Raw genomic sequence first — 14,234 nt, forward strand, 5'->3', positions numbered from 1 at the left:
CCTGCTGAAGTCCTGAGCTTGGTCAGCATGTCCCTTTAATGCCCTTTGATATTCTTATCTACCTCTTTCCTGCTGTCCTTTTGCCCCTAGTCATGGAGTTCCGGCTTCAGTATTCTAGGTGCTGCTGGAGAGAAATGTTTTTTTCCAACAATGTCCTGCACAGCCAGGCACTGGGTGCTGGGCACTCACTCACAGCCTCCCATTCTCTTGTGGGAGAGGTTACTGATGACTATTTCAGCCCTGTGCTGTGTTGTTTTGGGGCAGCATTGACACTGGCGAAATTCCTCTTACCCTCTCCAGCGCATCCAAATTCTTTTTTATTCTCCACGAAGTGCTGGAATCTGCCATATGGATTGCTGAACTACTACAGGTCTCTCCCATCTGTGGGTATGTGTCCAAGTCAGCACACTTCAATTTTTCCACGACTGTATGCAAGAGGGTGTGGCAGGTTCACTGGCTCCTGCTGGTTCCACAGCCTGTATGGACATCTGTCTCCCTATTGCCATACAGTTGGGCAAGATTCCTCCTTGTTCCCTGGCATGTGGTGCTGTGTCCCATCTCCCACAGAGGTACTTTTGTTTGTGGGTGGATCCAATTATTAGCTGTTAAACAGGGGGGCAAAAGAAGAGATGTATTCACTGTCATGATACTGGTGGCACTCTTAAAATTTACATACAGTAAGACTCAATTTTTGTGGTGTATATTTCTGTAGGTTTTAAAAAATGCATAGAGTTTATACCCACCATCTTAGTTGTGACATAGAACAGTTCTGTCACATCCAAAAATTCTCTTGTGCTTTAGTCTATTTATCCTTGTGCTGATACCATCCTGTATTAATTATTTTACTTCATACATAATAAGACGTGATATATGAAGAATATATCTCCTTCATTTTTTTTCAGTATGTTTTGAGCATTCTTGGTTCTTTGCACTTATACATATGTATACATATAAAAAAATTGTTTTCTGATTTGAACTTCATTGAACTGATAGATCATTTTTCCTTTTCTATAAACAGTAGGACTTTTTGTTGCTTTGTAACAGCTTGTAGCTGTTATCTTTGTAAGGACATATTATGCACATTTTATCACTGTGGCAAACTAGTGAGTACACATATTAACTAGATATTAAATGGTAAAAATGCAGACATCAGATGATATTAATCTGTTATGCTAAATGTTTAAATAATCATTTTTTCAGCTACCAGCCGATAGTTGACTACATAGATGCTCAATTTGAGTCCTATCTTCAAGAAGAATTGAAAATTAAGCGTTCCTTTGTTGACTACCATGATTCCCGTATCCATGTGTGCCTTTACTTCATTTCACCTACAGGACATTCTCTGAAATCCCTTGATCTATTAACCATGAAGAACATTGACAGTAAGGTGCGTTCGGTCAATCTATCAACCTATCAAGATTTGATACTTATTGTGAAATAATACAAAACTTGAAGGCATTTGCACACAGAGAACTTGTTATTTTGTAATATGTATATATATATCTTTTTTTGTTGTTATTCTTTTTTTTTAAATTAATTAATTAATTTATTTATTTTTGGCTGTGTTGGGTCTTCGTTGCTCTGCACGGGCTTTCTTCATTGTGGTGCGCAGGCTCCTCGTTGTGGTGGCTTCTCTTGTTGCCGAGCACAGGCTCTAGGCACATGGGCTTCAGTAGTTGCAGCACGCAGGCTCAGTAGTTGTGTCTCATGGGCTCTAGAGCGCACGCTCCATAGTTGTGGCACACGGGCTTAGTTGCTCCATGGCATATGGGATCTTCCCGGACCAGGGCTCGAACCCGTGTCCCCTGCATTGGCAGGTGGATTCTTAACCACTGCGCCGTGAGGGAAGTCCTTTTTTGTTAATCTTTAAAGCATTTGTGTTCGTTTCCTAGGGATACCATTGCAAAATACCACAGACTTAGTGGTTTAAACAATAGAAATTAATTTTCTCACAATTCTGGAGGCTCTAAGTTCAAGATCAAGGTGTCGCCAAGTTTCATTTTTTCTGAAACCTCTTTTTAGGTGGCAGATTGCCACTTTCTCACTGCGTCCTCACATGATCTTTCCTTTGTACACACAGCTGATGTCTCTGTGTGTCCAAGTTTCCCCTTTATATGAGGACACCAGTGGGATTGGATTAGGGCCTATCTTCATGGCCTTATTTTGACTTAATCACCTCTTTAAAGGTTCTATCTCCAAATACTTTGTGAGATACTGGGGTTTAGGGCTTTAAGATATGTGTGAGGGAGAAGGGGGAGACATATTCAGCCCATAATAGCATTTGATACATTTCAACCTTTCTTCCTTTCCAGAGAAATTTAATTAGAATGTGTATCAGTTAGGAAAATGAGACACAGGTTTTAAAAAATTTAATAAAATTTAAAATTTATCATGCTAAGTGAAGTAAGTCAGACAGAGAAAGGCAAATATCATATGATATCACTTCTATGCAGAATCTAAAAAAAAATTGATACAAATGAACTTACCAAATAGAAACAAACAGACTTAGAGAACAGAATTTATGGTTGCCAGAGGGGAAGGGTGGGGGGGAGGGATAGATTGGGTGTCTGGGATTGACATGTACACACTGCTATATTTAAAATAGATAACCAACAAGGACCCACTGTATAGCACAGGGAACTCTGCTCAATATTCTGTAATTACCTAAATGGGAAAAGAATTTGGAAAAGAATAGATACATGTATGTGTATAACTGAATCACTTTTCTGTACACCAGAAATGAACACAGCATTGTTAATCAACTATGCTCCAATCTAAAATAAAAATTTTAAAAACTTAAAAAAATTTTTTTTTAATTTAGGGGTTTGTGATTAAATCATAATTCAGCTCATGGTCATTTACCTATAGTTTTGAAACAGAATTTACTCTATAGTACTATAAAATAATGCCATTAATGTTTACCTGGTACCACTGATGGTGTGAAACGTGAAGCTTTCATGATCCTGGCTACTGGTTCTGTCAGAGAAAATTCAGAATATATATAATTTTTTTTTCCAACAGAGAGCAAATGTGCATATGAAAGAACTTGTTATGTCACGAGATCCTTTTCTGCACTCAGCCCTGGTAAAACATGCTGTCTTCAACTTTATTCAGTGGAAGGGAGGAAGAGTTCTAAAATTGCGTTCCCTTTATCAAAGAAGGCCTGACCTTTGCTATGTATTGTTCAAACTGGAAAGAAACATGGTACTTAATCTAAGTCAACAAGTAGTTGAAAGAAGTTAGATTTCTAGTTACAATTAAGAGCTGTCTCAATTTCTCGATTAGTACTATATTCAATACTCGAGGACACACAGTTTTATTTTTAATTTTATGGGCAGCTGTAATCATCAAGCCATTTCCAGATACAAGAAGTTACTAAGTTTTGCAAAGACCATTGCATAAAGCGTTGGGCAAGGTTGTGTGTCTGTCTGGTCTTCTCTTACAGGTTTCTCAGCTCTCCTTGCAATAAGTGACTTTTGTTCCTTAAATATGAACACCTGAGGAATTATTGACATGAAGCGTTTTCATTTCTCATGTGTTAATGATTTACTATCACCGGAGGATATCTTTTCCCAGCTTTCTCACTAATACAACCCAAGACATTTATGTTAGTCTTGAATCTACCATAGCGGTTGTCTGCTTTTTACTATGGAAGCTATTATTCAAGATTTTTAAATTAGACAAAATTTTGGGGCATCCCTGGTGGCGCAGTGGTTGGGAGTCCGCCTGCCGATGTAGGGGACACGGGTTCGTGCCCCGGTCACGGAAGATCCCACTTGCCGCGGAGCAGCTGGGCCCGTGAGCCATGGCCGCTGAGCCTGCGCGTCCGGAGCCTGTACTCCGCAGCGGGAGAGGCCACAACAGTGAGAGGCCCGCGTACCGCCAAAAAAATTAGACAAAATTTTGAACATCTACATTATCATATTGAAGCCCTAGATTTTCACAAGAATTTTTTTTAAGGAACCTGAAACAAAAGCAATAGACCGAAAACTGACTTTTATGCATTTCTACTAGATCACAGAACTTAACGTTGAGTAGCTATGATTTAACAGTAATGATTTATTTTAACAGTAATAAAACATATTTTGGAATTTTATATTGTTATTTTCTACAAAGTTTAATTATTAAGACGTAAATTCATTGAGGAGGAATGACCATATTGTAGAGCTAGGAAGAAAAATTTTATGTATAAAATTTCAACTTCAAATATGCAATGTGGGGCTTCCCTGGTGGCGCAGTGGTTGAGAGTCCGCCTGCCGATGCAGGGGACACGGGTTGGTGCCCCGGTCCGGGAGGATCCCACATGCCGTGGAGCGGCCGGGCCCGTGAGCCATGGCCGCTGAGCCTGTGCGTCCGGAGCCTGTGCTCCGCAACGGGAGAAGCCACAGCAGCGAGAGAGGCCTGCGTACCGCAAAAAAAAAAAAAAAAATGCAATGTGAAATCATTTCTTTTTACAAATTACAAATGGACTTTTTTTTGTTAGCAAGGTGCTATACACACACATATACACACTCAGCTTTTAAAGTGTAGTAAAAAAAAGTCTACTAATTTTAGGTGGTCTTTGGAAAACACAAGCAGATCTACCTGCAAGGTCATCTAGGTAGAACAAGATTCTACCTAGAAAATGGGACAGTGATTAAGGTGCATTTATGGAGAAGATGATGCAAATGAATGACAGGTAGAAGGACAAAGTTGATCTGTTCCATAATTTTGATGACTTCTGACTTTTTAATACTCAGTTTAATAAGAAATCAAATTGATAATGAAATCAAATTGATCATACTTCATTTTGCTACTTACATTTTACTAACTCCAGATGTGTCGGAAGTGTAAGAAAGTTTGAGAAAGAAAATTGAGATTTCTAAACCTGAATTCTGATTAAAGATTAATCTTCAGAAGTACAGATGATTTTGGAAAGTAATTCTGTGAAGAAGTCATGATAGCCAGTGATTATCTAGTTATGAAAATTTATTGTCAGAAATTGAGGTTTTGACTGTAAATATAACAAATTAATAACAAATCCTCAATGGTGAGATTTTGTTTGCTTCTTTCTCAATAGGTGAACATTATACCACTGATTGCCAAAGCAGATACAATTTCTAAAAATGATTTACAGAAATTTAAGTGTAAGATAATGAGTGAATTGATTAGTAATGGCATCCAGATATACCAATTCCCAACAGATGATGAAGCTACCACGCACGTGAACACCTCAATGAATGTAAGCTTCTAACTACTGAATATCAGTTCTATTTGACAGGTGGGAATGAAAGTATAATTTATAAGTAACAATATTAGTAATATAGTGTCACTTGTATCTGACAAAGATACTATAAATAAGATATTCTTTTCCCCAAAGCCAGTGTGGGAAAATGTTTCACTTTTTTGATTTTGAAAAATGTTTGCTGATAATCAATTCTTTTAAAAAGGGTTTTATTGAGATATAGTCCACATACCATGTGACTCACCCGTTAGAATATACAATTAGTGAGTTTTAGTCTATTCACAATGTGTGCAACCATCACGACAACGAAATTTAGGACATTTTTATTTCTCAAAAAGAAATCCCATACTCTTCAGCTTTCTCACCTACTACCTGTCAGCCCTCCTCTCCACTAACCCTAGGAAACCACTAGTCAACTTCTTTCCCTTCAGATTTCTCTGTTCTGGACATGTCATATGAATGGAATTATATAATATTTGGTCTTTTCATGTTTTTATCGGCTATTAATATGTCTTCCCAAGAGAAAAATTTACTCAGACCCTTTGTCTATTTTTAATTGAGCTTTTATCTTTTTATTATTGAATTGTAAGAGTTCTTTATATATTCTGGATACAAGTTGCTTATGAGATACATGATTTGCAAATATTTCTCCCAATCTGTTGGTCTTTCCATTTTATTTTTGGTGTGCTTTGAAACACAAACTTTTTAATATTGTTGAAGTCCAGGTTATTTATTTTTATTGTTACTTGTGCTTTTGATGTCATATCTAAGAATGTTTTGTCAAATCCAAGGTAATATAGATTTACTTATAAGTTTTCTTCTAAGAGGTTTTAAAATTGTGGTAAAATACACATAACCTGAAATTTACCATCTTAAACCTTTTAAAGCTTACAGCTGAGCGGCATTATACATTTACAATGTTGTGCTACTATCATTGCCACCATCTATATCCATAGAACTCTTTTCATCTTCAAAAACTGAAGCTCTGTAATAAACAATAATTCCCCATTACTATTTCCCTCAGCCCTATGAATTTGGCTACTCAAGGTACTTCTAGTAGATGGAAATATATAATATTTGCCCTTTTATACCTGTACAAATATTTATTTGAGTCCCTGCTTTCAATTCCCTTGGGTAATGCCAAGAAGTGGAATTGCTGGATTGTATGGTAATTCTATGTTTAATTTCTTGAGGAACCGCCATACTGTTTTCCATAGTGGCTGCACTATTTTACATTCCCACAAAGAGTGTACAAGGATTCCAATTTATCCACATTCATACCAACATTTGTTACTTTCTGGGTTTTTTTTTTTTAAATAATAGTTTATATTAATGGATGTGAGGTGGTATCTCATTGTGGTTTTGATTTGCATTTCCCTGATGATTAGTGATGTTGAGCATCTTTTCACGTGCCTGTTGGCCATCTGCATGTCTTCTTTGAAAAAATGTCTATTGAGATCTTCTGCCCTTTTTAAAAATTGAGTTGTTTGCTTTTTTTTGATGTTGAGTTGTATGAGCTGTTTATATATTTTAGGTATTAACCCCTTATTAGATATATCATTTGCAAAATTTTAATTCAGTAGTTTGTCTTTTCATTTTGTTGATGGTTTCCTGTGATGTGCAAAAGGTTTTAAATTAAATTAGATCCCATTTGTTTATTTTTTTTGCTTTTGTATCCTCTGCCTGAGGGGAAAGATCCAAAAATATATTGTGACCACTTATGTCAAAGAGTGTTCTATGTTCTCTTTTAGGAGTTTTATGGTTTCTGGTCTTACATTTAGGTCTTAAACAATTTTCTGTTTATTTTTGTATATCATATGACAAAAGGTTCTAATTTCATTCCTTTACATGTAGCTGTTTAGTTATCATGTAGCTATCCCAGCACCACTTATTGAAGAGACTGTCTTTTCAGCATTGTATATTTTTCTCTCCTTTGTCATAGATTAATTGGCCATATTTGTGTAGTTTTATAACTGGGCTCTCTGTTTTGTTCCATTGACCTACATGTCTGTCTTTGTGCTAGTACCATTCTATTTTGACACTGTAGTTTTATAGTATAGTCTGAAGTCAGGGAGTGTGATACCTCCAGTTTTGTTCTTTTTTCTCAAGATTGCTTTGGCTATTCAAGGACTTTTGTGGTACCATACTATTTTATTATTATTTATTCTGGTTCTGTGGAAAATGTCATGTGTATTTTGATAGGAGTTGCATTAAATCTACAGGTTATTTTGGGCTGTATGGACATTTTAACATTATTAATTCTTCCAACCCATGATTGTGGTATATTTTTTTCACTAATTGGTGTCATCTTCATATTCCTTCACCAACATCTTATATTTTTCAGAGTACAGGTCTTTCACCTCCTCTTTTAAGCCAATTCTAGGTATTTTATTCATTTTGATGTGATTTTAAACAGGATTGTTTTCCTGCTTTCTCTTTTTGATAGTTCATTATTAGTGTATAGAAAAACAACAGAAATCTGTATATTAACCTTTTTATGCAACGTTATTGAATTCATTTATTAGTCCCAGTAGTTTTTTGGTAGAGGCTTAAAAGTTTTCTGTATATAGTATCATGTCATCTGCAAATACTGACAGTTTTTATTTATTTATTTATTTATTTATTTACATCTTTATTGGAGTATAATTGCTTTACAATGGTGTGTTAGTTTCTGCTTTATAACAAAGTGAATCAGTTATACATATACATATGTTCCCATATCTCTTCCCTCTTGCATCTCCCTGCCTCCCACCCTCCCTATCCCACCCCTCTATGTGGTCACAAAGCACTGAGCTGATCTCCCTGTGCTATGCGGCTGCTTCCCACTAGCTATCTATTTTACGTTTGGTAGTGTATATATCTCCATGCCTCTCTCTCACTTTGTTACAGCTTACCCTTCCCCCTCCCCATATCCTCAAGTCCATTCTCTAGTAGGTCTGTGTCTTTATTCCTGTCTTACCCATAGGTTCTTCATGACATTTTTTCTCTGACTGCTGTGGCTAGGACTTCCAATATTATGTTAAATAGAAGTGGTGATAGTGGGCATCCTTGTCTTGTTATTGATTTTATAGGAAAAGCTTTCAGTTTTCAACATTAAGTATGATTTTACCTGTGGGTTTGTCATAAATGGCATCTATTATGTTGAGATATGTTCCCTCTACACCAGCACCGATGAGAGCTTTTATCATGAATGAATGTTGAATTTTGTCAAATGCTTTTTCTACAGTTATTGAGATGATCATGAGATTTTATCCCTTGATTTGTTAATATGGTGTGTCACACTGATTGATTTGCAGATATTGAGCCATCCTTGCATCCCTGGAATAAATCAGGCTTGATCATGGTTTATGATTCTTCTTATACATTGTTGAATTTGGTTTCCTAATATTTTGTTGAGGATTTTTGTACCTATATACATCTAATATGTTGGCCTGTCATTTTCTTTCTTTCTTTTTTTTTGGCTGTGTCTTTGGTTTTAGTATCAGGGTAATGGTAGAGTCATAGAATGAATTTGGGAGTGTTCCCTCTTCTTCAGTTTTTTGGAGTAGCTTGAGAAAGATAGGTATTAGCTCTTCTTTATATGTTTAGTAGAATTCCCATATGAGGCTGTCTGGTCCTTTTGTTTGCTAGGAGTTTTCTGATTACTGATTCAATTTCACTACTAAATATTGGTCTGTTCAGATTATATATTTCTTCCTGGTTCAGTTTTGGGAGATTATATTTTTCTAGGAATTTATCCATTTTTTCTAGGTTATCCAATTTATTGGCTTATAATTATTCATAGTATTCTCTTATGATTTTTTAATTTCTGTAATATTCATTGTAATTTCTCCTCCTTCACTTATTATTTTGTTTATTTGGGCCCTCTGTCTCTCTCTCTCTCTCTCTCTCTTTTTTTTTTTGTGGTACGCGGGCCTCTCACTGTTGTGGCCTCTCCCGTTGCAGAGCACAGGCTCCGGACGCGCAGGCTCAGCAGCCATGTCTCACGGGTTTAGCCGCTCCGCGGCATGTGGGATCTTCCCGGACCAGGGCACGAACCCGTGTCCCCTGCATCGGCAGGCGGACTCTCAACCACTGCACCACCAGGGAAGCCCTCTCTCTCTTTTTTATAATCAGCCTGGCTAAAGGCTTGTCAATTTTGTTTACCTTTTTAAAAAACAAGCTTTCCATGACCAGGGTCACAAAGATGGTTCAACATAAGCATATCAATCAATGTGATACACCATGTACACCATACAAAACCATATGATCATCTCAATAGATGCAGAAAAAAGCATTTGATAAAATTCAACATCCATTCATGATAAAAACCCTTACGAAAGTGGATATAGAGGGAACGTATCTCAACATAATAAAAGCTATTTGGGCTTCCCTGGTGGTGCAGTGGTTGAGAGTCCACCTGCCGATGCAGGGGACACGGGTTCGTGACCCGGTCCGGGAGGATCCCACATGCCGCGGAACGGCTGGGCCCATGAGCCATGGCCGCTGAGCCTGCGCGTCCGGAGCCTGTGCTCTGCAAAGGGAGAGGCCACAACAGTGAGAGGCCCGTGTACTGCAAAAAAAAAGCTATTTATGACAGACCCACAGCCAATATACTACTCAACAGTGAGAAGCTAAAGCCTTCCTGCTAAAATCTGGAACGAGACAAGGCTACACACTCTCACCACTTCTATTCAACATAGTATTGGATGTCCTAGCCACAGCAATCAGATGGGAAAAAGAAATAAAAGGTATTCAAATCAGTAAGGAATAGGTAAAATTGTCATTATATGCAGGTGACATGATACTATATATAGAAAACCCTAAAGACTCCACACAAAAACTACTAGAACTGATAAATGAATTCAGCAAGGTAGAAGGATACAAGATTAACATACAGAAATCAGTTGCCTTTCTTTTTTTTAACCCCAAATAGTGTATTTTACTTTGTTTTATACTTTATTGAAGCATAGTTGATCTACAATGTTGTGTTAATTTCTGCTGCACAGCAAAGTGATTCAGTTGTGTATATATATATATATATATATATATATATATTCTTTTTCATGTTCTTTTCCATTATGGTTTATCACAGGATATTGAATATAGTTCCCTGTGCTATACAGTAAGATCTTGTTGTTTACCTATCCTATATATACTAGTTTGTATCTGCTAATCCCAAATTCCCATTCCTTCTCTCCCCCAATCCCTACCTCCCAGCAACCACAAGTCTGTTCTCTATGTCTGTGAGTCTGTTTCTGTTTCATAGATATGTACATTTGTGTTGTATAACTTTCAGTTATAAAATAAATAAGTCCTGGGGATGTGGTGTACAACATAGTGACTGTAGTTAATAGTACTGTATTGTATATTTGAAAGTTGCTAAGAAAGTAGATTCAAAAAAATCTCATCACAAGAAAAAAAATTGTAACTGTGTGGTGATGGATGTTAACTAGACTTACTGTGGTGGTCATTTTATGATATATACAAATACCAAATCATTATGCTGTACATCAGAAACTAATATGTCAATTATATCCCAATTAAAAAATATTTTTAAAAATATCATCTGAGAACAGATACTTTTACTTATTCCTTTCTGATTTGCATTCCTTTTTTTCTTTTTAAATTTTCTTTTCCATTTTCTATATAGTATTATTTATTAATATGCTTTATGTTATATTTCATTTAACTAATTATTAGAGTTTTCTTAATTTTGTCTTTTAGCTTTTATACTGGAGTTAAAAGTGATTTGCTCATTGTGTTTCAGGGTAAAGATAATGTGAGAAAAATTATATGTCTACCAAAAACTATTTTCTTTGTATTCCCCACAGAATGCCTTGCTTTAGGCTGTACTCAGTAGGTAGTTTTCAATTGTGTGCATGATCTTGCACAAATGCTTACAGAAATTAATTTGCACATATTTAATGTGAAGTCATAAAATCTGAGGCAAGATAAATCACTTGTTTGAATAAACTTATGATGATATTATTGTCTCTGTTGTTTCCATAACAGAAATAAGATTAACAGAGTAAGTTATATTGGTATAAGGAAACATGATTAAAATTGTACTTACTTTCTAGGGACTCTTGCCTTTTGCTGTAGTAGGAAGTATAGATGAAGTGAAAGTTGGAAAAAGAATGGTCAGAGGCCGTCAGTACCCTTGGGGAGTTTTACAAGGTAAAGGTAACAAAGATGTGCAGGCTTGCTCTGGAATGATATATAATTATAAAAATTATATAAAATATAACTATACATATATAAAACAAAATATTTTAACTTGAGTCAATATTGGTAACTCTCGCTAAACAGCAAATTAATAGTTACTGATAAGGAGCACAGATTATGTTTCATTTAAGATAATGCGTATTTTGATTGTAACCTATTCTCACGGGAGTTTTCTGGATGGTGCTTTAGGCAAAAATTCAGAAACTGGGCAGAACCTCCTCATTTCCCCTATCTGCCATATGCAGATTATCTCTCTATACATAAACCATCACATTCAGAATGTTGGAAAGTTCTTTGAACAAAAGAACTCTGAACAACACAGAAGCATAAATATTGGTACTTGAAACATGTTTTGTAAGTTAATTGCTACCTAATTTATAAAGCATTTTAAAGTGGTCCCTATAAAAAGGGATGGAAAACCGTTTTAAAAATAAAGTAATACAGGGCTTCCCTGGTGGCGCAGTGGTTGAGAGTCCGCCTGCCGATGCAGGGGACACGGGTTCGTGCCCCGGTCCGGGAGGATCCCACATGCCGCAGAGCGGTTGGGCCCGTGAGCCGTGGCCGCTGGGCCTGCGTGTCTGGAGCCTGTGCTCCGCAACGGGAGAGGCCGCAGCAGTGAGAGGCCCGTGTAGCACAAAAAATAAAATAAAATAAAGTAATACAATTCATTTTTGGATAAATTATACCTAGACATTTATATTAGTTATCTAGCATCATGATGAGTTAGAATAGTGTAATAGCGGTCATTTATTGTCTGATTCGTATACTTGTGATACTAATTATTGGGGACTAGTTTCCAAACGTTATTTTCAGTTAATATATTACAAATTTTTAAATTTATGAAATGTACTTAAAAACAACATATTTTAATGAATATTACATTTGGTTACAATATCATACACAATGCACAAAGTATTGTGCTCAGTCTTTTGGATATGACAAACACAGTGGAGAGCCATGTGAATTTATTGAGTGATTTTGAAAATTGACTAATTCATTCTCATAAATATGGTGTATAAATATAGTTTAATAACTAAATCATGCATAGTTGTTAAGACCTTTATGTTAGCAGGATTTAATTTAATAAAATTATTTACTTTAGTGAAATATTATATTCTTTTTTAGTGCTCTGTAAAATACCTTGAGCATATTCATTTGAAAAATACTAACATAATTATTAATGAAAGTTTATGCCACCTACTAATATTACATGTTATTTCAGTGTTTCCTATTTATTCTTTGGCTAATAAATTTCAAGCAAATTTCCTGGTCTATAAATAAACTCTACCTATAATTGGTATGTACCATATAACCATAGTTACATGGTTAAAAGAATTATAGCTATTAATCTGAACGATCTCTTAGCTCATTCGAGAATACTTAGAAAGTGATAGGGATTGATAATAAGCTTTGTGGCTTTATTATTTTTCTGCCTAGTGGAAAATGAAAATCACTGTGACTTTGTTAAGCTCCGGGATGTGCTTCTTTGTACAAACATGGAAGACTTGAAAGAACAAACCCACACGTGGCATTATGAACGTTATAGGTGCAGCAAACTTCAGAAAATGGGATTTACTGATGTGGGTCCAGACAACCAGCCAGTTAGGTGAGTGGAGATCTTGCTCAAACAAGATGACGGGTGACTTAGAAATCCCCTACCACGATGAGATATGATTATTTCGGAATGAGAATAGCTGTACTTCTCACATCCTAAATTTTGTGGGTTTTCATCATCTTCAGACTTAGATGGAGAGTTAGTAGGAGCAACATAATGCAAGGGCTCGTTTATATGCATCCAATATGTGTATGTGCTGAAATGTGTATCCAAAAGAAAAAGTAGATTTTATATGGAACAGAAGCTCAGGAAAGAGATTTGCAAATATTAGTAAAAATTGGTATAAGATGGCAAAGGATATTGAAAAGGGTACTGAGGATTGCATGGAGGAAAGAGGAAAAGCAGCAGTGTAATGTCATGGTGTTGTCGAATCCAAGTTCACGTGCACGACACACAGTGAGGCCAAACAAACCAAAACATTGGAGTTTGGAGCAGAGAAAGGTTTATCGCAAGGACCTAGCAAGGAGAATGGGTGGCTCATGCTCAAAAGACCTGAACTCTCTGATGGGTTTCAGGGAAGAAGTTTTTATAGGCAAAACTTGTGGGGGAGGGCTGTAGGGTGTGTAACCCGCCTCTGATTGGTTGATGGTGAGGTAACAGGGTGATGTTCAGTCATCAGCCTTCTGGTTCCTACCAGTCTGGGTCTCCATGCTTGTGCTCAGCGTGAAATTATCATCCTCCACCTGGGTAGGCACGTTAGTTCCTGTATAAGAACTCAGGAGATCTGTATCAGATTGTCATACACACACTCCCGCCCCTGCCCCAGGAGGAACCAGGCCCAGGGCCCCATGCTGCACTGTTGTTTCTTTCTGCATTCCCTCACTCTCCTCCCAGTAACTGTTTGAATCTGCCCTTTGGAACTCAGGGAAGGTCTAGGAGGCAGAAAGCCTTTTTCCCACAAACAAGAAAGGGGGTACACGGCAAGGCTTTTATGCCTGGGAGGGTCCCACAACCTCCCGCTCGGTTTCAATCTTCCCTTTTCTTTGATATTCCTCAATCTTGAGGGGAACAGGTGTTGGACAAGAAAGGGAATAACATTTGGATTGGAGAGCTCCATCATAAATTTGGCAGAGGAACTAGGTTTTCGGGGGACTCAGTTTCAGTGGAAGTCAAGTGAAAATAGTTTAAGAGCAGGTGTATTTAGCTATATTGAGGAGGAATAGGATTTGTGCTGCGGAAGGATGACAG

At 36.8% G+C, this 14,234-nt stretch overlaps 1 protein-coding gene across 1 annotated transcript in view; it reads left to right on the plus strand.

Annotated features, from left to right (window-relative positions):
- The window catches only part of SEPTIN14 (septin 14), a 35,759-nt gene that overhangs the window by 14,058 nt on the left and 7,467 nt on the right, over positions 1 to 14,234 (plus strand). Inside the window, exons 5-8 of the mRNA XM_007452669.1 lie at positions 1,201 to 1,387; positions 5,060 to 5,221; positions 11,287 to 11,383; positions 12,869 to 13,037. Coding sequence (XP_007452731.1) covers positions 1,201 to 1,387; positions 5,060 to 5,221; positions 11,287 to 11,383; positions 12,869 to 13,037 — 615 coding nt within the window. The remainder of the gene's footprint in view (positions 1 to 1,200; positions 1,388 to 5,059; positions 5,222 to 11,286; positions 11,384 to 12,868; positions 13,038 to 14,234) is intronic.

This window comes from Lipotes vexillifer, unplaced genomic scaffold (genome assembly GCF_000442215.2).
Source record: "Lipotes vexillifer unplaced genomic scaffold, Lipotes_vexillifer_v1.1 scaffold426, whole genome shotgun sequence".
NCBI lineage: Eukaryota > Metazoa > Chordata > Mammalia > Artiodactyla > Lipotidae > Lipotes > Lipotes vexillifer.